The 21,272-nt window shown below is 40.8% G+C and overlaps 1 protein-coding gene across 6 annotated transcripts in view; it reads left to right on the top strand.

Annotated features, from left to right (window-relative positions):
* Nucleotides 1-21,272, top strand: part of SMG1 (SMG1, nonsense mediated mRNA decay associated PI3K related kinase) — a 104,450-nt gene that overhangs the window by 68,998 nt on the left and 14,180 nt on the right. For all 6 annotated transcript variants that reach the window (XM_021086547.1, XM_021086548.1, XM_021086549.1 and 3 more), the window contains 20 exons: nt 265-426; nt 893-1,110; nt 1,726-1,880; nt 3,586-3,808; nt 6,460-6,706; nt 7,128-7,357; nt 8,416-8,664; nt 9,149-9,287; nt 9,369-9,478; nt 9,593-9,811; nt 10,410-10,600; nt 11,302-11,474; nt 11,611-11,890; nt 13,400-13,672; nt 13,981-14,215; nt 14,375-14,601; nt 17,553-17,703; nt 17,802-17,991; nt 18,186-18,655; nt 20,535-20,672. In XM_021086547.1, the coding sequence (XP_020942206.1) occupies nt 265-426; nt 893-1,110; nt 1,726-1,880; nt 3,586-3,808; nt 6,460-6,706; nt 7,128-7,357; nt 8,416-8,664; nt 9,149-9,287; nt 9,369-9,478; nt 9,593-9,811; nt 10,410-10,600; nt 11,302-11,474; nt 11,611-11,890; nt 13,400-13,672; nt 13,981-14,215; nt 14,375-14,601; nt 17,553-17,703; nt 17,802-17,991; nt 18,186-18,655; nt 20,535-20,672 (4,280 nt within the window). The remainder of the gene's footprint in view (nt 1-264; nt 427-892; nt 1,111-1,725; nt 1,881-3,585; nt 3,809-6,459; nt 6,707-7,127; nt 7,358-8,415; nt 8,665-9,148; nt 9,288-9,368; nt 9,479-9,592; nt 9,812-10,409; nt 10,601-11,301; nt 11,475-11,610; nt 11,891-13,399; nt 13,673-13,980; nt 14,216-14,374; nt 14,602-17,552; nt 17,704-17,801; nt 17,992-18,185; nt 18,656-20,534; nt 20,673-21,272) is intronic.

The raw sequence follows: 21,272 nt of genomic DNA on the forward strand, positions 1-21,272 counted from the left end.
AAACTGTCCAGGTCTGCCTTCTTTTACAGGCATTCACAGAAAACACATTTCTCTGTAACTTTTTTGAATTGCCCTGGATTTTGATTCTAGCTCTATAGCCTAAACTAAACTTGCAAATCATGAGCTATTGTGTATGGCTCTTTGTTATCGTAGGGAGAAATTTGAGGCTCTTAGAACTAATGCCAACACATAATCAAGTTTTATCCTTTTGCATGCATTGTGTTGACAGTTTTTAATAACTGTGTTTTTCTTCTTATCCTGAAGGAATTATTCCACAACTTTTCTCACGCTTAAACCACCCTGAAGTGTATGTGCGCCAAAGTATTTGTAACCTTCTCTGCCGTGTTGCTCAGGATTCCCCCCATCTCATATTGTACCCTGCGATAGTGGGCACCATATCGCTTAGCAGTGAGTCACAGGCTTCAGGTACAGCACATTAAAATACTTCTTTAAGTATAACTTTGTTTGCAAACAGTGTTTGTTACGTAAAAGTTTTTTGAGTTTTTTATGTTCCAGGATTGATAGTGTTTGTAGCTTTTTCAGTAGACCATTTATTGAGCGAGTAACTGATATACCTGGTGGCAGAAGGATGTGTCCTTCATATGTTACCTTCTGTCTCACAGCAACCCACCAAGGTTTGGCGAAACTGAGTCACTCTCTCAGGTTCCCTATTTATCTTTTATTAGCTTATTATATTAATAAATATAAAGTTCAGCTTATAAAAAGGCAAAATATCCATGATCTTTGGTCACCTTGGTGCACAGAAGGTAAATTAGTTAAATGAGTGCTCTGGAATCAAATAGATTATTGATGATTTTCGTAACTCAACATACATGCACGTGAGGGAAATATCCAAAGTATACCTAAATGTTCTCTCCCATTTTATTTATAGGAAATAAGTTTTCCTCTGCAATTCCAACTTTACTTGGCAATATTCAAGGAGAAGAATTGCTGGTTTCTGAATGTGAGGGAGGAAGTCCTCCTGCTTCCCAAGATAGCAATAAGGATGAACCGAAGAGTGGATTGAATGAAGACCAAGCTATGATGCAGGATTGCTACAGCAAGATTGTAGATAAACTGTCCTCTGCAAACCCAACTATGGTGTTACAGGTACCAAAAAAACCCCAACTTGTATGATTTAAAATGAATTTCTATTATAACCAGCCCTTTCCCCTTTCTCCCTCAAAACAAAACAAAACACACATCACCTAAAAACAAAACCCATAAAACTGTTATGGAAATGTTAAGGAGCAAAGCTTTTAAAATCAGAATTGGTTTCATAAATCTGTACTGATGGAATCACTGATCAGGGTTCTCTAATTGGATAATGAGCAAAAGATGCACACGTTTCACTTGTAATTTCCAGTGTTTATAGAACTGTGCTGAGTATAGACTTGTAGATGAGCATATTTTGTTTTTTGGGGTTTTTTTTTTGTGTGTGTGTGTATGTGTGTCTTTTTAGGGCTGCACCCACAGCATATGGAGGTTCCCAGGCGAGGGGTCTAATCGGAGCTGTAGCCTCCAGCCTACGCCAGAACCACAGCAACGCGGGATCCGAGCCGAGTCTGTGACCTACACCACAGCTCACGGCAGTGTCGGATCCTTCACCCACTGAGCGAGGTCAGGGATCAAACCCGCAACCTCATGGTTCCTAGTGGGATTCATTAACCACTGAGCCACGATGGGAACTCCAGATGAGCATACCTTGATGTGCCGTGTCTGCAGGTTCAGATGCTCGTGGCCGAGCTGCGCAGGGTCACTGTTCTCTGGGATGAGCTCTGGTTGGGAGTTCTGTTACAGCAGCACATGTATGTCCTGAGACGAATTCAGCAGCTGGAAGACGAAGTGAAGAGAGTCCAGAATAACAACACCTTACGCAAGTATGTTTTCCAAAAAAGTAGCTGCCTCTTTTTTTTTCGAAGGTAAAATACATACAGCATACAGTTCGCCATTGTAGCCAGTTTTAAGTGTACAGTTCAGTTGCAGTAAGTACATTCAGTGTTGTGCAAGCATGACCACTCTCCAATTCCAGAACTTATTCATCATCCCAAACAAGAGGAGTATCCCCATTTAACAGTACTTCTCTGTTCTCCCCTGACCCCAGCCCCTGGTTACTGCTGTTCTGCTTTCCATATTTATGCATTTGACTCCTAATTTCAAGTACCTTGTGTAACTGGAGTCATACAGTATTTTTATTTTTTGTGTGCTTTATTTCACTTACCATAATGTTTTGAAGGTTCATTTTGTGTTATAGCATGTATCAGAATTTCCTTCCTTTTTATTGCTGAATAATAATTCCTTGTGTGGATATACCACATCTTTTTTCTGGCCAAACCAGTGACATATGGAAGTTCCTGAGCCAGGGATCAAATCCGAGCCACAGCTCTGGCTTAACCCATTGCGCCATAGCAGAAACTCCTGGATATACCTCACTTTGCTTATGCACTCACTCACCTGTCAGTGGACACTTGCTCCTATCTTTTGGCTGTTATAAACAATGCTTCTGTGAACATTGGTGTACAAGTGTCTGTTTTGTGTCCCTGCATTCAGTTAATTTTTATGTGAGCCAATGGAGTTGCTGAATCATATGATAATTCTGTGTTTTAACGTATAGAAGAACTGCCAAACCCTCTTCCACAGTGGCTGCACCATTTTATATTCCCACTGGAAGAGCACTAGGGTTCTCCATATTCTTGCCAACATTTGTTGTTCTCTGTCTCTTTTTTTGTTTGTTTTTCTTTTCTGTCTTTTTGATAGTAACATCTTAATATGTATAAAATGATACATATTAATGGATTTGGTTTGCATTTCCCTAATGACTAATAATAATCTTGAGCATCATTTTGATTGCCTTTTGACCCTTGGTATATCTTACTTGCAGAAGTGTCTGAATCCTTTGCCCATTTTTGCTTTTTTGTTTTTTAGGGCCACTCCCATGGCATATGGAAGTTCCCAGGCTAGGGGTCGAATTGGAGCTACAGCTGCCAGCCTGTGCCACAGCAACAGTGGATCCAAGCCATGTCTGCGACCCACACCACAGCTTGTGACCATGCCAGATCCTTAACCTATCAAAGTGAGGCCAGGGATTAAACCTGCATCCTCATGGACACTATGTCAGATTCTTAACCTGCAGAACCACAATGGGAACTCCAAGTTTTTAGTTTTGAGGTAACCCAGTTTATCTTTTCTTTCTTTTGTTGTCTGTGCTTTGTGCCTTATCTGAGAAATCCTTGCCAGATCCAGTTAAGAAGCCTTTCCCCTGTTTTTCCTCTAAGAGATTTAAATAAAGTTTTAGCTCGTATGTTAAGGTCTTTGATCTATTTCCACTTATTTTTTGCATATAGTATAAGGTAAGAGTCCAACTTCATTCTTTTGTAAGTAGATATTCAGTTTTCCTAGCACCATTTGTTGAAAAGAGAAGCTACCTCTTTTTATATGCTGGATTTTTTTACAGCGCTGTTTTAGTAAGTTACTTTGCTAATAATTTATTGCTTTATTTTGACTATTCTTTGATACTGTTTTCTTAAACTTGACAATTTAAATTGTTCCTTATTTGTATTGAACTCTGTACTTCTTTCTGGTCAGAGAAGAGAAAATTGCAATCATGCGAGAGAAGCACACAGCTTTGATGAAGCCCATTGTGTTTGCTTTGGAGCACGTGAGGAGTATCACGGCGGCCCCTGCAGAAACGCCTCATGAAAAGTGGTTTCAAGATAACTATGGTGATGCAATTGAAAATGCCCTAGAAAAACTGAAGACACCATCAAACCCTGCAAAGCCTGGAAGCAGTTGGATTCCATTTAAAGAGGTACAGAAAAATCTCAAGAATGCTAACTGAAATGGAAATTCCCTGAGATACAAAATTTAAGGAAGGAGACTCTTTTTACTAAGAACACAAGAGGTATTATAAGCCCACAGAAGGCAGCAAGTAATCAGTTCCTTATAAAGACTAGAGAGAAAATGGAGTTCCTGTTGTGCCTAGGCAATAACAGACCTGGATAGTATCCATGAGGATATGGGTTTAGTCCCTGGCCTTGATCGGTGGGTTAAGGATCTTGCATTGCTGTGAGCTATAGTTTAGGTCGCAGATGTGGCTTGGATCCTGCATTGCTGTGGCTGTGGCTTAGGCTGGCAGCTGTAGCTCCAGTTCAACCCCTAGCCCAGGAACTTCCTTATGCCAGGGGTTCAGTCCTAAAGAGCAAGATGAAATGAAACAAACAAACAAAAAGGAATAGAAGGGTGTTTTCTTCATTTTGAGAATTTGAAGATGAGTGGACCTAGGGTGAAACTTTTTTTTTTTTTTTGTCTTTTTTTGTCTTTTTTGTTGTTGTTTTGTTGTTTGTTGTTGTTGTTGCTATTTCTTGGGCCGCTACCGCGGCATATGGAGGTTCCCAGGCTAGGGGTTGAATCGGAGCTGTAGCCACCGGCCTACGCCAGAGACACAGCAACGCGGGATCCGAGCCGCGTCTGCAACCTACACCACAGCTCACGGCAACGCCGGATCGTTAACCCACTGAGCAAGGGCAGGGACCGAACCCGCAACCTCATGGTTCCCAGTCGGATTCGTTAACCACTGTGCCACGACGGGAACTCCAGAAACTTTTGTTTATTGAGGGTTTACACCAGGGAAGAATATGCTATACAAAATTAGACAAGGAAGGGGCTCTGGGTTTGAGCTAATTAAATATTGACTGCCTGCTATATTCTCCTTATAAATGATTAAGAAATTTAATCTTGTACTTATGTAGTTTTTCTGATGAAGGGGTATTCAGTATTTCTAACAGATAAAAAATTCATATATAATAACATCAATATTAGTAAGTAATTTTTTTTAGTAGCAATTCTGCTTAGGCTGTTTGAGGGATGATTAGTAAATTTAAATGTTTGGGAATCCTTTTATGTTTTGGTCCCCTATTTAAGGATACAGATTTACTGTATTTTCTTTGGTTTTTATCTCTTGTAGTAATAGCACCACTAGTTGGGAGAGCCTATTTATTACCTTGTAGGTTTTTATTTTTCTTATCTTTTCTTTCTCTGTCCCTTACCTATATTGCTCTTAACCGATTTCCTTACTTAACTTTAGTAATGACAGACCTGTTAGAGGATACAGAGTAGAGGCAAAAAGTACACCTGACTTTAAATACCAGTAAAAGCACACTAGCGGAATTGCTCAATTCAGAGGAAATGGCTGTAAGCACAAGATGAGAACACTAATGTGAAGAAGGAAGTTTAATATGTGTAGCCTTAGCCAAAACTTGTTTCCTCATGTTCCAGCAGTAGTTTCTTGCTGCTTTGTCTTTTCAATAAATCAACCAAGAAACTCAGACAAGAGGAATACCGTATGTGCCCGTTTGTTTTTCCCACTTCCATAATTGATGCATCAGCATTAAGTTTTGTTTGTTTTTTCTTTTTTGGCTGCCCCATGGCATGTTGTTTTGTTTTTTTATTTTTTAATTTTTTGGTCTTTTTTGCCATTTCTTGGGCCGCTCCTGAGGCATATGGAGGTTCCCAGGCTAGGGGTTGAAACGGAGCTGTAGCCACTGGCGTACGCCACAGCCACAGCAACACGGGATCTGAGCTGCGTCTGTGACCTACACCACAGCTCATGGCAATGCCAGATCCTGAACCCACTGAGCAAGGCCAGGGATCGAACCCCCAACCTCATGGTTCCTAGTCGGATTTGTTAACCACTGAGCCACGACGGGAACTCCTGTTTTGTTTTTTTAAATGATTCATCCATATTTTGTATGCATCTGAATATTGATGAATTATAGAAAAATACAACAGTTTATCCATTGTTATGTCAGTGGATACTTGAGGCGTTTCCAGGTGTCTTTTTCCATTTATGAACAAAGCTTGCTAAAGATTGATGTAAAAGTCTTCACATGAAAGCAGACCCCCAAAGTTCCTTAATTTAGGTGTGGATTATTGAGTTGGCCACAGCTATGCTTGTGATCCACTCCCTGTGTGTTATTAGCAGAGCTTGTGGTGTTTTACTCTATACTTCAAGTAGTCACAGTGCTTTAGATTGTTACCAGCTTTTCAGATGGCTTCCTAAGGGTGTATCTGCCTGGCAGCCAAGAGCTGGCTACATCTTTTGCTCTATTGCAAGGACCGAAGTGATTTGTTTGGGTATTGACTGGACTTAGCTTAACAGTGAGGAGTTAGTTTGCTGCAAGCGTTGAATTTTGTGATCACACAGTGATTTCTTTCCATCTGCTCTGAGTCCATTGCTTAACTTGTACAGAGGAGGAGGGGAGAGGTCTGAACAAAGTGGAAAGCCCCTAGGGTATATCAGCACACCAGCGTTTTGTCTCCCAGGATAGCCCAAATATGTAACAACAAATTAAATGTAATAACCAAAAAAGAGGTGTTTTAAATTTGTCTTTATGCCAAATTAAATGTAGAGGGAAATACATGTTATAATGATAATGTACACTTTTCCCATCTTAACTATAGATAATGCTAAGTTTGCAACAGAGAGCACAGAAACGTGCAAGCTACATCTTGCGTCTTGAAGAAATCAGCCCGTGGCTGGCTGCCATGACTAACACTGAAATTGCTCTTCCTGGAGAAGTCTCAGCCAGAGACACTGTCACAATCCACAGTGTGGGCGGAACCATCACAATCTTACCCACCAAAACCAAGCCAAAGAAACTTCTCTTTCTAGGATCGGATGGGAAGAGCTATCCTTATCTTTTCAAAGGTGGGATTTAAAAGAACATGGGTCTGATTATTAATGCCCTGTGTGTGTATGTGTCTGGGTGTGTGTGTCTGTAGTAGGAAAGGATTGTTTTAGGTGAATTTCTGTATGTCATGGATAGCCTAGAGTGTTGTATTTTGATGGAAGTGGTTGGAGACTGTGTTCTAAGATTTTTCTCTTCCCTCCTGTCTTCTTGCTTATAAACTAATATAAGCATAATAGCAGCTGAGGTGCAACTGTTCATGCTAGTATCTAATATCTTGTGACTGACCAGAATATTCTCTAATGCTCTCATTGTGTTTCTTGGGCTCTCAGTTCTTGACTGCTATTGCTCTTTGCGAGGGACACAAAAAGTGGTACGTTTCCAGTCCCATCCCATCGCACTTCACCCCATTTGATCCCCTACTCTAATTTGTTTCCCTAGGATTGGAGGACTTACATCTGGATGAGAGAATAATGCAGTTTTTATCTATTGTAAATACTATGTTTGCTACAATCAATCGCCAGGAGACACCCCGCTTCCATGCGCGGCACTATTCTGTAACACCACTGGGAACTCGATCAGGACTGATCCAGTGGGTGGATGGAGCCACACCCTTATTTGGTCTTTACAAACGATGGCAACAACGGGAAGCTGCCTTACAAGCACAAAAGGTTGATTAAAATTAAAATATACACTTTTATTTAAATGTTAATAAGCAAGTATATTTATTAGTCTGTTCTCCCTTGTATGTGAAATATGTCTAGACTTCACTGCACTTGAACATTTTTGCAAGTTTATGATAGAGTTAAAGAAGGAGTAGACACACTACTAAATTTTTAAACAGTCTCAACTTCAGGTTCCTCCATCTAGACAAATAAAATTATTCTAGGAGTTCCCGTCGTGGCGCAGTGGTTAACGAATCCGACTAGGAACCATGAGGTTTCGGGTTCAGTCCCTGCCCTTGCTCAGTGGGTTAATGATCCGGCGTTGCCGTGAGCTGTGGTGTAGGTTGCAGACGCGGCTCGGATCCCGCGTTGCTGTGGCTCTGGCGTAGGCCGGTGGCTACAGCTCCGATTCAACCCCTAGCCTGGGAACCTCCATATGCCACGGGAGTGGCCCAAGAAATAGCAACAACAACAACAACAAAAGACAAAACCCAAGAAATAGCAACAACAACAACAACAAAAGACAAAAAAAAAAAAAAAATTATTCTAACTAGGGTAGCTGTGGAAGGGAGCAGGAGTTTGAAAGGAGTCAGATTTTTTAGGTAGGCATAGGAGACTGCAGAACAGTTGTTGAACAGTAAATTGGGGGTAGAATTAGAGAAAAGCTATATAAATTTTTTTCTGTGATGTTTCTGAATATCTGTTGTTAATTGTACATTGATGAATAAGTCTTAATTGGTGAAGAGTGAAATATGTACATAAATATGAATGATAAATTTTACACTGAATTACATATTACAAAGAAGAATGTAACTTGGATGTTGAGCTTGAATTGAACTTAAAATAGAGCAGGAGTCCAACTTTTCAATAAAGTACTTAATTAAAAAGATACATAGATTGTAAGAAAGATGCATAGTCCAGAAGAATTGGCTGTTTAATGCCTGAGATTTAGCTGGCTAAGTGGAGAATTTTGGTGAAAAACCAGTTTTTAAATTACTACTTTATATTCAGTGATACTTATACTTATCTAAATTTGATTTTCTCTTAAAAAAATTTTTTTTAAGGCCCAAGATTCCTACCAGACTCCTCAGAATCCGGGAATTGTACCCCGTCCTAGTGAACTCTATTATAGTAAAATCGGTCCTGCTTTGAAAGCAGTGGGACTTAGTCTGGATGTGTCCCGACGGGATTGGCCTCTTCATGTGATGAAGGCAGTGCTAGAAGAGTTGATGGAAGCCACGCCTCCAAATCTCCTTGCTAAAGAGCTGTGGTCATCTTGTACCACCCCTGATGAATGGTGGAGAGTCACACAGGTATGCGTTTTGTTCTGCCTGCCTCCTGTCTTGTCTTGTTCACTGTCCTCCTGCCCCCCTCCAGACTTGGTAGTTGGAGACCTGCATTTGAATCTTATATTACACTTGCTTTTGTAAGGCTTGGCTATGACTGTGTGAGGGCAGAATGTACGGGATTGTGGATGAGATGAGAAGGAGAGTAAAGACTTTAGAAAGGGGTAAGTAGAGAAGCTGAAGAATAGTTGTTTTGGTTTTTCAAATCCTGCATTCTGATAGCAATCAAGTAGACCCAACGAGGACCTCGGTGTTGCATGCTGCTGCTGCTGCGCTGTTGTATGCACAGCATCTCTGTGAACCTCACGCAGCATCCCTGGAGAGTGCTATATGTTTATTTAGAAGAAGGGAGTAGGATTGTGCAGGTTTGTAAGTTTTAGAGAATCAAGTCCAGGTTGGAAGGAAATTGGCTCATGGTGCTTAACCTCCTCCCCCACCCCCTCTTCTTTAGTCTTACGCCAGATCGACCGCGGTCATGTCTATGGTCGGGTACATAATTGGCCTTGGAGACAGACATCTGGATAACGTCCTCATAGATATGACGACTGGAGAGGTTGTTCACATAGATTACAATGTTTGCTTTGAAAAAGGTAAAGTTAAAGTAGACTTTTTATATGAGGGTTGAATGTATTTTGGTGAAAGACAAAAACATAACTGTTTGTCTTTTCAAGGTAAAAGCCTTAGAGTTCCTGAGAAAGTTCCTTTTCGAATGACACAGAACATTGAAACAGCACTGGGTGTAACTGGAGTAGAAGGTGTTTTTAGACTTTCATGTGAGCAGGTTTGTGGTTTTCTCTTCTACCTCTTCATGTACCTGTTAAATTAACAAGTCCTATGGTATGAAAAACTAAATTTTACTGAGCAGGCTTGTGACAAAATACTCTTTTGAAAACAGGTTTTGCACATCATGCGGCGTGGCAGAGAGACTCTGCTGACACTACTGGAGGCCTTTGTGTACGACCCCCTGGTGGACTGGACAGCTGGGGGCGAGGCTGGGTTTGCTGGTGCCGTCTACGGTGGGGGAGGCCAGCAGGCCGAGAGCAAGCAGAGCAAGAGAGAGATGGAAAGAGAAATCACCCGCAGCCTGTTTTCTTCGAGAGTAGCTGAAATTAAGGTGAAGCCAGTGACCATAGGTCATCGTCATCTTTTTGTTTAACACCTAACACGCTCATAAAAGAGTTAGTGAAACTGTTTTTGAAATGATGGTGAAATAGGACAGTTCTCTGTCTTCTTTTATTAGAAAATGCTCCAGTGCATGGACACATACGGTCATACTCACTCGTAGGAAGTTTGTTAAATGATTTGAAAATAATTATACCTTTGCCATTGAGGCTATTCCTTTAATGTTTTGCACTCGTGGCATGTGGAAGTTCCCGGTCCAGGGGTTGAACCCGAGCTGCTGCAGTGACAACACAGTACACTTAACCCACTGCGTCACAAGAGAACTCTGAGGCTATTCTTATTTGGTTTGGCATGGTGGTGTGTTATTGTGGAATTGAGTCTTCATTTGTGGCTGTGCGAATGGAGCACATCAGTTATCTTTATAAAAAATGGATGATGCCATTAACCTTATCCCACCCCTGCCCAGGCTGTGTTGAGATATAAATAGAAGAATATGTGCAGGATGTCCTTCTAATGTGATCCTTGTGACAGACAGCGCACCTTAGCATTGGCCCTGTAGGAATCTTCCTAATCATGATGTCTTTTTACAGGTGAACTGGTTTAAGAATAGGGACGAGATGCTGGTTGTACTGCCCAAGCTGGACAGCAGCTTAGATGAATACCTGAGCTTGCAAGAGCAACTGACAGATGTGGAAAAACTGCAGGGCAAACTTCTGGAAGAAATAGAGTTTCTAGAAGGAGCTGAAGGAGTGGATCATCCTTCTCATACTCTGCAACACAGGTTTAAAACAAGTGTTAAACTCTGTTTCTAAATATATACCACGAAGGAGAATTTTCACATTTGTGTAAACATTGTCAACCTGAATCAGAATTATTGCAGCAACTCACATAATCAAAGCTCTCCCAAGAACTACAGTTTCAGAGTGTTAATAAAGCAGAATTTAGTTCAATTTTTTCTGCTTTTTTTAATATAATTATGGGAGGTGGTGGGCAGAATACTTAGAATACTGAAATTAGATTCAGAAAACCTCTACGGTTTTATCTAAATCCTTATTCATTTGTACAGTGGCAGTGATTTTTGTCTACCTGGCTGAGTTTGAGTTTCTTCAAGCATTAAACTAAGAGTGATCTAAGTGAGTAAACCTCACATGGGGCAGAAGTTCTGCTCGGTGAAGGGTGGTTAAAAGTGTGAGTGCCAAGCACTGCAGGAGACTGCGATTACAGAGATCAAGTTTCTGTCTTCCACACTTGAGAAAACTCAAACGCTGGCGAAAGTGGTTAAGTTTTGTTTAAAATGTTGTGAGTATGGTTAGGAACTATAGGGTCAGGAAAAAACAGAAGGAAAGGACATTTGAGCAGTGCCCTCAGGATTGAGAAGGAACTTAACAGGCAGCCCAAGTATGAGCAAAATGTACTTTCAGGATTACGAAAGTACACAGAAGAAAGACCAGCAATCAATTTAAAAATTTTTCCTTCCATTAGGTATTCTGAACACACTCAGCTACAGACTCAGCAGAGAGCTGTTCAGGAGGCAATCCAGGTGAAGCTGAATGAATTTGAACAGTGGATAACACATTATCAGGCTGCATTCAATAATTTAGAAGCAACACAGCTGGCAAGTTTGCTTCAGGAGATAAGCACACAGATGGACCTAGGTAGGGGTTGACTTATTTTAGATACACAGTGAGTTCATTGTTGTCTATTTATGTGTGGGGTTCTGATTTGTGTTCTTTCAACAACTGCCAATTTCAAATGGTTCCGCTGTGTTTAATAATTATCTTTCACCACAAGGTCCTCCAAGCTATGTGCCAGCAACAGCCTTTCTTCAGAACGCTGGCCAGGCCCACTTGATTAGCCAGTGTGAGCAGTTAGAGGGGGAAGTTGGCGCCCTCCTGCAGCAGAGGCGCTCGGTGCTGCGAGGCTGTCTGGAGCAGCTGCATCACTATGCAACTGTAGCTCTGCAATATCCAAAGGCCATATTTCAGAAACATCGAATTGAGCAGTGGAAGACCTGGATGGAAGAACTTATCTGTAACACCACTGTAGAGCGCTGTCAGGAACTTTACAGGAAGTAAGTTGGTTGCTCTCAATTTTCTTTATTTCTCATCAAAACTGGAACCAAAGTTATGTTAAGATTGTTTTGTTTTGTTTTGTTTTAATGATTTTTATTTTTTCCATTACAATTGCTTTACAGTGTTCTGTCAGTTTTCTACTGTACAGCAAAGTGACCTAGTCACACACACACACACACACACACACACACACACACATACACATATTCTTTTTCTCACATTATCCTCCACCATGCTGAATCACAGGTGACTAAATACAAGTTCTCAGTGCTATGCAGCAGGATCTCATGGCTTACCAACCCCAAAGGCAATAGTTTGCATCTATTAACCTCAGACTCCCAATCCATCCCACTTCCTCCCCCTCTCTCTTGGCAACCACAAGTTTTTTCTCCAACTCCACGAGTTTCTTTTCTGTGGAAAGGTTCATTTGTGCCATATATCCTTTTTTTTTTCAATGGCGCTACTGAAATTCTCATCATGGCTCAGTGGTAGTGAACCTGACTAGTACCCTTGAGGATGTGGGTTTGATCCCTGGCCTTGCTCAGTGGATTAAGGATCCAGTGTTGCCATGAGCTGTGGTATAGGCCTGCAGCTGCAGCTCCGATTCCACTCCTAGCCTGGGAACTTCCATATGCTGCAGGTACAGCCCTAAGAAGACCAAAAAAAAAAAAGAAAAAAAAAAAGCCACACCTATGGCATATATAGAAGCTCCCAGGCCAGGGATTAGAGCCACACTGCAGCTGCAGCAATGCTGGATCCTTTAATACACTGTGCCAGGCTAGGAATCAAACCCACACCTTCTCATGTGTTCCAAGCCACTGGGTTTGGATTCTTAATCCACTGTGCAACAGGGGAACTCTCAGATTTTTAATTGCATATAATTTTATTTTTCTGAAAGAAATGGTTGATAGATGGAATTTTAATGGAGTCGTTTTTCTCTTGGTTTCAAGAGAGTTGGAGCTTGTTTTCCTTTATAAAGCAGTGTGGTTTTCCTAAATAATCAAAATATATCCCAATGTGAGAGCAGTGGGATCAGGTAAAGAGAACTGAATTCAAATTTTTTTTGGTCTCTTGTAGGGCCGCACCCGCGGCATATGGAGGTTCCCAGGCTAGGGGTCTAATTGGAGCTGTAGCCACCAGCCTACGCCACAGCCACAGCAACGCCAGATCCGAGCCGTGTCTGCTACCTACATCACAGCTCACGGCAATGCCAGATCCTTAACCCACTGATCGAGGCCAGGGATCGAACCTGCAACCTCATGGTTCCTAGTCGGATTCATTAACCACTGAGCCACAACGGGAACTCCATGAATTCAAATATTGATCCTATCACTCAATAATAAGTCATCTTAGAAAGTTACTTTTGTTCTTGAGACCTTATCTGTAAAATGGAAGTAGTGATTTCTACCCTTCAAGGTTTGAGGATCAAATGCAGTGTTCCATACTGTCTTTTTTAGATTTTGTCAAGTGTTAACATTCTTTAGAAGCACCTCTTTCTTTGTTTTTAGATATGAAATGCAGTATGCACCCCAGCCGCCCCCAACAGTGTGTCAGTTCATCACTGCCACTGAGATGACCCTGCAGCGGTACGCAGCAGATATAAACAGTAGGCTTATTAGACAGGTGGAACGATTGAAACAAGAAGCCGTCACCGTACCTGTTTGTGAAGATCAGCTGAAAGAAATTGAACGTTGCATCAAAGTTTTCCTTCATGAGAATGGAGAAGAAGGATCTTTGAGTCTAGCAAGTGTTATTATCTCTGCCCTTTGTACCCTTACAAGGTGAGTTAGTTAGCTGACCTCGTATTGAGACCATTTTGTTTCTTTGTTTGTTTGTTAAATTTATTTGGCAAAAACCTACTGTCCAATTATTGTGCAGGACTATGTTGAGGGACCATTTTGTTTCTTACAAACATTGATGCTTATTGAGATTTCACGTATCTTTCATTTCATCCCAAACTTAAGATGTGCTTTTGCTTTCATTAGTCTTGCATCCTGAAAGACTGCTTTATCTCCTTTCAGATTTTGAGGTATCCTCATTTATGTGTGTTTTAAGTCAGTTTCACTGTACAAATATTTGTCACATTCAGGCGTAACCTGATGATGGAAGGGGCAGCTTCGAGTGCTGGAGAGCAGTTGGTGGATCTGACTTCTCGGGATGGAGCCTGGTTCTTGGAGGAGCTCTGCAGTATGAGTGGAAATGTCACTTGCCTTGTTCAGTTACTGAAGCAGTGTCATCTGGTGCCACAGGACTTAGACATCCCTAACCCCATGGAGGCGTCTGAGGCAGTTCACTTAGCTAATGGAGTATACACCTCACTTCAGGTGAGCACTTCTAAGTTAGCTTAAATTCAACACTTTTTTTAATATATTGAATGTTGTATTTCTCATCTCTGGTTCAGAAAAGCAATTTGACTTCCTCCCTTTAACATTGCCGTATCTAAACTCAGAAAACATTAAAATATGTTTCTCACGTATTTATAGGAATTAAATTCAAATTTCCGGCAAATCATATTTCCAGAAGCACTGAGATGTTTAATGAAAGGCGAATACACATTAGAAAGTATGCTTCATGAACTGGACAGCCTTATTGAGCAGACCACTGATGGCGTTCCTCTGCAGACTCTAGTGGAATCTCTTCAAGCCTATTTAAGAAACGCAGCCATGGGACTTGAAGAAGAAACACATGCCCATTACATCGATGTTGCCAGGCAAGTGACTGCTAAGCTGTGCTGTATTTTCTTGTGAAAGAAGGGAAGCCAGAGAAAGGTTTTCTGACCTCTTATTTTACCGTAAGCTTCCTTTTTATTTTCTAGAGCAGATTATATATATATATATATATATGCATTTATAACTAACATCATTTTGTTCTGTTTTTTGCTTTTTAGGGCTGCACCCATTGCACATGGAAGTTCCCAGGCTAGGGGTTGAATCGGAGCTGCAGCTGCAGGCCTACACCACAGCCACAGCAATGTGGGATCCCAGCCATGTCTGCGACCTACACCACAGCTTATGGTAACGCTGGATCCTTAACCCACTGAGCAAGGCCGGGGATTGAACCCACATCCTCATGGATACTTTCCCACTGCACCACAACGGAAACTCCAGTAATATATATCTTTTAAAAAAAACAAAAAAACCTTTTTATTTGGAAATAATCACAGAGTCACAGGAAATTATGAAAAAAAAAAACAACAACAGGAGAACAGTGTGCAGGGAGGTCTTGTGCACACTCCGTCCCTGCTATAGTGTAGCATCTCGGGTACCTACAAGCAGCGACATCTACAACCTACAGGGCTTGCTGGGATTTCACAGTTACACATGTACTCATTTTTGTATGTGCCTTTGTGGGGTTTTATCCCGTATGTACATACATGTATCCTTTTAGGGCTGTAGCCACACCACACATGGGCACACACAAAGTGGAGTATGGTATTTTTTAAGCCAGCCCTTAAAGCTCCATGCAAGTATCTGAGCCAGTTTAGTTAGCTGATGGAGTATATTCCTCACTTCAGGTGAACATTATATTTCTCATCTTTTAAGTCCAGAGAAACAATTTGACTTTGGGACCTGTAGAAGTTGGGCATTTTCTCCAGCCATGCCCTATACCCGAAGCTAAGCCCTAAGCCCCTCTGTTCCTGGTGACTCAATTCCTCTTACTTTGTCACTCTAATGTCCAGTACACTCCAGAAAGTATAATTGAGAGAGTAGAAATAAAGACCCACCATGCTTCCTCCCATGGGAAAATGCCAAGATACAGGAAAGTAGAGAGAATAGAATAATGAACCCCTGTTTTACCACCTTCACTAATTATCTGCACCTGGTCTTTTGTGTGTGCGTGTGGTCAATTTTATTTAGATGATACTTCCACGATTATTTTGAAGCAAATACATTTTCATCCTAAATGATAGGAAGTATATATTCCAATTGTAAACTTATTTTTCTTAATTATGGTGCCATTATTTCACTAAAAAGGTACGGTGATTCCTTAACGTTCAGTTTTATCCTGAATTCGAAATTTTCCTATTTTCCCATATTTCTTTATAGCTGTTTTGCCATAAAATTTAAAAAAACTTATTGTAGTTGATTTACATTCTTTCCTCAATTTTTTAAAAGTGCAATTAGTAAAGCATAAACATAAATGTCAGTTAAATAGTGGCTTAAGATTATTTGCATAGGAGCTTTATCATAAAATTTCTAGCATTACTTAAAAAGTTACATGCAGAACTCCCGTTATATACTAAATCGATACCCTTTTTTTTTTTTCTTCCTCAAAAAATATCTAATTCAGACTACCTTTAGTCTTAAATGGAGGAATGTTTACTTTCATGTATACATTGGGTGACAGACTTAATGTCTGGTTCTGTTACAGCCTGTTTGTACTTTGTTTAGAGATACTTTCTGATAATTTCAAGGGAAATTTTATACCATTATGCAGCTCTTTTTCCATTAATAATTTCTCTAATAGCCTTCCTTTTAAAAAGAAATTTTAAAAAATTCTCTTGGAGTTTCTGTCATGGCTCAGTGGAAAAGAATCTGACTAGCATCTATGAAGACACAGGTTCAATCCCTGGCCTTGCTTAGTGGGTTAAGGATCCGGCATTGCTGTGAGCTGTGGTGTAGGTGACAGATCCGGCTAGGATTTGGCATTGCTGTGGCTGTGGCATAGGCCAGCAACTGTAGCTCCAATTTGACCCCTAGCCTGGGAACCTCCATATGCCGCAGGGGTGGCCCTTAAAAGCAAAAAAAAATTAAAAATTTAGAAAAATTTAAATTAAAAAATTTTTCTAGTTCTCTTAATAACTCAGTAGTTTTATAGCTGTTTCTTTACATGTGTGTGATAAGGCTGAAAATCTAGTTAACATTAATATTACTGATAGTGGTCATAGGTAGTGGAGACTGTATTTTTGCTTTTCTATATAAAATGTTGAGAACAGTGCTTGGTTGCATAAATATTGTTCAAGTCTTGAGCTAATAATAATGTGAGAAGTGAACTTCTGAAGACTTACATTCAAACTATGCATTATTCAAAACAGCATGCCCCAAATGACAGGTATTTCCATTTGCTGTCTATAGATGGCTCTGCCGTGTGACAGTAGTGTGAACAAGTGCTTGACAATTTTTGCTAGACAGTTTAAAGCTGGTCCAGCAGCTTTAGAATTGTGTGATTCTTGACACTTGTGTTTTATTGGGATTCTGTTACCTCCTGTGAGACCATAATATTTTATATAGTTCCTTTAAATATTGGAGTTCCTGCTGTGGTGCAGTGGGCTTATGATTTGGCTTGTCTCTGTGGAGGCGTTGGTTCGATCGCCCACCCGGCGTATTGGGTTAAGGATGTGGTGTTGCTGCAGGTGCTGCCGAAAAAGAAAAAACTATATAATAATTAGGAGTTCTCTTGCGGTGCAGCAGATTAAGGATCTGGTGTGGTCACTGCAGTGGCTTCTGCTAATACTGAACAATAGCTAATAACTGAATTGGAACCACGAACTTCCCATTGTGATTGACATTGAATGTCATTTTGTCATAACACGCCTTCCTTCATGCAAAAAGACTTTTTTCCTAGACCTCACATGCTGGTTGTAAGACTTGTTGATCTTATGTTTTTCCCCAGATTTATTCCTCTTCAGTGAGGGTTTAACTCCCTTTTCTTTTACTCTAGAATACTTCATGCTCAATATGGTGAGTTAATCCAACCAAGAAATGGTTCAGTTGATGAAACACCAAAAATGTCAGCTGGCCAGATGCTTTTGGTAGCCTTTGATGGCATGTTTGCCCAAGTTGAGACTGCTTTTGGCTTATTAGTTGAAAAGGTAAATATTGACTTGGTTTTATGAAAATGCAAGTTTAGTAAAGAAGTTGTTCAATGTATGAAGAATGGAGAAATGACCTTTTTCTTTAATTTACATAGCTAAACAAGATGGAAATTCCTATCGCTTGGAGAAAGATTGACATTATAAGGGAAGCCAGGAGCACTCAAGTCAACTTTTTTGATGATGATAATCACCGACAGGTGCTGGAAGAGATTTTCTTTCTAAAACGACTGCAGACAATTAAGGAGTTCTTCAGACTCTGCGGTACCTTTTCTAAAACTTTGTCAGGTAATAATTCACATTCAGAGAAGCTGGACTTAGTTGTGTAGAACTTTGGAGGGGGACAGGATAGAGTAGGCTTATTTAATTGTAACTTAAATTAGAATCTTAAGTTCATGCAATCTTCACGTTTTTCAGTAAGCAGCTTTATTACCTTATTTTAGTTTTGCATGAAATAATTAAAGAAAAATGTCTTTTTTTAGGATCAAGTTCACTTGAAGATCAGAATACTGTAAATGGGCCTGTACCGATTGTCAACGTGAAAACTCTTTTTAGGAACTCTTGTTTCAGTGAAGACCAGATGGCCAAACCTATAAAGGCCTTCACAGCTGACTTCGTGCGGCAGCTCCTGATTGGACTCCCGAACCAAGCCCTGGGCCTCACGCTGTGCAGCTTCATCAGTGCCCTAGGAGTGGACATCATTGCTCAAGTGGAGGCCAAGGATTTTGGTGCTGAAAGCAAGGTTTCTGTTGATGATCTGTGTAAGAAAGCAGTGGAGCACAACATCCAGGTCGGGAAGTTCTCTCAGCTGGTCATGAACAGGGCGACTGTGCTCGCCAGCTCCTATGACACTGCCTGGAAGAAGCACGACTTGGTGCGCAGGCTGGAGACCAGTATCTCCTCCTGTAAGACGAGCCTGCAGCGCGTTCAGCTGCATATCGCCATGTTTCAGGTTAAGTGCTTTTCTTTATAAGGTGTTTTTCCTCGGTGTAGAAATTTGGAAGACCGGGGGACTTAGTAGAAAACAACATAGAAAAGAAACCTGTAAGCTTCATACCTTGTGCCAGCCCAGAGCAAACCCAGCTTTAGTATTTCGGTGCTGTCTTTCCAGTCATTCTTGGTTTCTTTTACATGGTTGAGATAATTTTGTGTTCTTGGAATTTGTTTCGCTCAGTGTTGTATGGTTAGTTTTATTGTTAAGTGTTACTTTGTAAAGGTAAATTCTGACCGTCAGATTTGTTCTTTAGTGGATATGCCTCCTGTATTGTCTAACATAGTTATTTGTGAAGTCACTTCTCTTTCCCTGACTCTTTAAGCTCTGTGCATTTCATCTGTCATATTTGGGGACTGTTTTTGAGAAGCCTGTTGTCCTTATTTGTTTAGGGGCAGTATGGCAGGGTTTGGGAGTGGGATACATTTGGATTCAGGTATATAAACTTGGGTTTAACTTCCCTTAAGTTACCTTTCATTACTCTCTAAAGGTTGATGACTTGAGTTTTAAAATGATGATCTATGTAAGACACTAAGCACATTATAAATTGTAGTTATTTTCCCATTTCTTTTTTCCAAATATAGGCTTCAGTACTGTCAGTAGCTTCAGACAAGTTGTAACTCATGAAGTAATACTGGGGGACTATATTTTCCTGGGACCTCTTTTAGCATAAACGCTGGTTACAGAGTTCCCTTCGTGGCTCAGTGGTTAACGAACCCAACTAGGATCCATGAGGTTGGGGGTTCAATCCCTGGCCTCGCTCAGAGGGTTAAGCATCTGGCGTTGCCGTGAGCTGTGGTGTAGGTTGCAGACACAGCTCGGATCTGGTATCGGCTCTGGCTGTGGCATAGGCCAGCAGCTATAGCTTGGATTCAACCCCTAGCCTGGGAACTTCCATATGCTTTGGGTGCGGCCCTAAAAAAGCAAAACAAAAACCAAAACCACTGGTTACTTTGTATCATTTATGTTAGAGCTGCTTCCTGGGAGTAGACTTGGTGTTGCATGGCACCAGTGTACTTCCTTTTCTTTACAGTTTTGTCATTAGCTATTTTCTTAGCTCATAAGTTGATAAAAGCAACTTAATCAAATTCTGAAGTTGCATTTATTATGTATTAACAGTCCTAGCACATTGGGATTGGGTTTTTTTGTTTGTTTGTTTCTAAAAAATGTGCTGAAAGGTGTTACTATTTTATATATTCTAGAGTTTACTACCTTAAAAAAAAAATTGACAAACTATATGGAAAACATTGTAAAAGTCCTTCCAGTTTTGTTCACCTAAACACATTTTAAGCTCTAAGCACAGTATATAACTTTTAAATTTTAGCCCAGATGTCCCTTGGACCTTCTGGGGCCACCTTACAGTGTGTAAGACGGCTTGATCCTCTCTTGCCAGTTGCCTGGGCCTTTCTGTCATTGGTAGATTCTCTGCAGACTCTTTCTTCTGTGACTGCTGCTGTTTCTTTTCAGTCCCTTGCTTAGCTTTCATTCAGGGCAACTCTTCCCCCCACCACCACCCCTGTTCCGTCTTCTTAACTGGAGATTATATTTTAGAGGGAGTGTGTAGTAGACTTTTACATAGACTAGGAAACATCTTCAGAATTACTACTCAGATGTTGCATATCACCCGTCCAAGAAATGTATCAGTCATTCTCTACCTCAGGAAATTTTCCACCCAGTTGATTCTTCTGTTGTGTTTCTTCTCTTCCCTGCCCACCCTGCTTTGGTGTAGCTGGGTTTTTTTCCCTCTTCCCCACCACATCCTAAATCACATCTCTTCCCCCTGTTTTCCTAAAGGGTTTTTCACCTGCTTATTTTAGTATGTTTCTTTTTCTTTGAACAGTGGCAGCATGAAGATCTCCTTATCAACAGACCACAAGCGATGTCGGTCACACCTCCCCCACGATCTGCCATCCTAACCAGCATGAAAAAGAAACTCCATACTCTGAGCCAGATTGAAACTTCAATTGCAACAGTTCAGGTGTGTTTTGTCAGAGCCTCCTTCTGGCACATCTTACTTTTAGAAGTGACCTCCACTGCAATGAAGTTCAGTCTGTCCTTGGTTCCTGAGCCACAGGAGCATAATCCCTTTTCACTTCTGTTTTTAATTTATATCTGTATTTCTTACCCTCTGAGGTAACTGAATCCTAGCAGTCTGTTTTGAACCAAGATAGAGACATGCTAAATATTTTAGGTTTTTTATGAACTTGATATTACTATGCCTTTATACATTAAGAGAACAAGGGTGAGGAGGTTTGATCACTGGCCTTGCTCAGTGGCTTAAGGATCCAGTGTTGCCATAAGCTGTGGTGTAGGTGACAAACATGGCTCGGATCTGGCTTTGCTGTGGCTGTGGCGTAGGGTGGCGACTGCAGCTCCGATTAAACCCCTAGCCTGGGAACCTCCATATATATGCCCAGGGTGCGGCTCTAGAAAGACAAAAAGACAAAAAAAAGAACATGGGTGATAATTAAAAACTTGAATACTTGTTTACTGAAATGTATATAAAGCAGTTACATTTGGCTTATTATTAATGCCCAAGCAGCTTAGGCATTTCTTACTTCCGTTGTATAGTTAATGG

Source organism: Sus scrofa, chromosome 3 (assembly GCF_000003025.6).
Source record: "Sus scrofa isolate TJ Tabasco breed Duroc chromosome 3, Sscrofa11.1, whole genome shotgun sequence".
NCBI lineage: Eukaryota > Metazoa > Chordata > Mammalia > Artiodactyla > Suidae > Sus > Sus scrofa.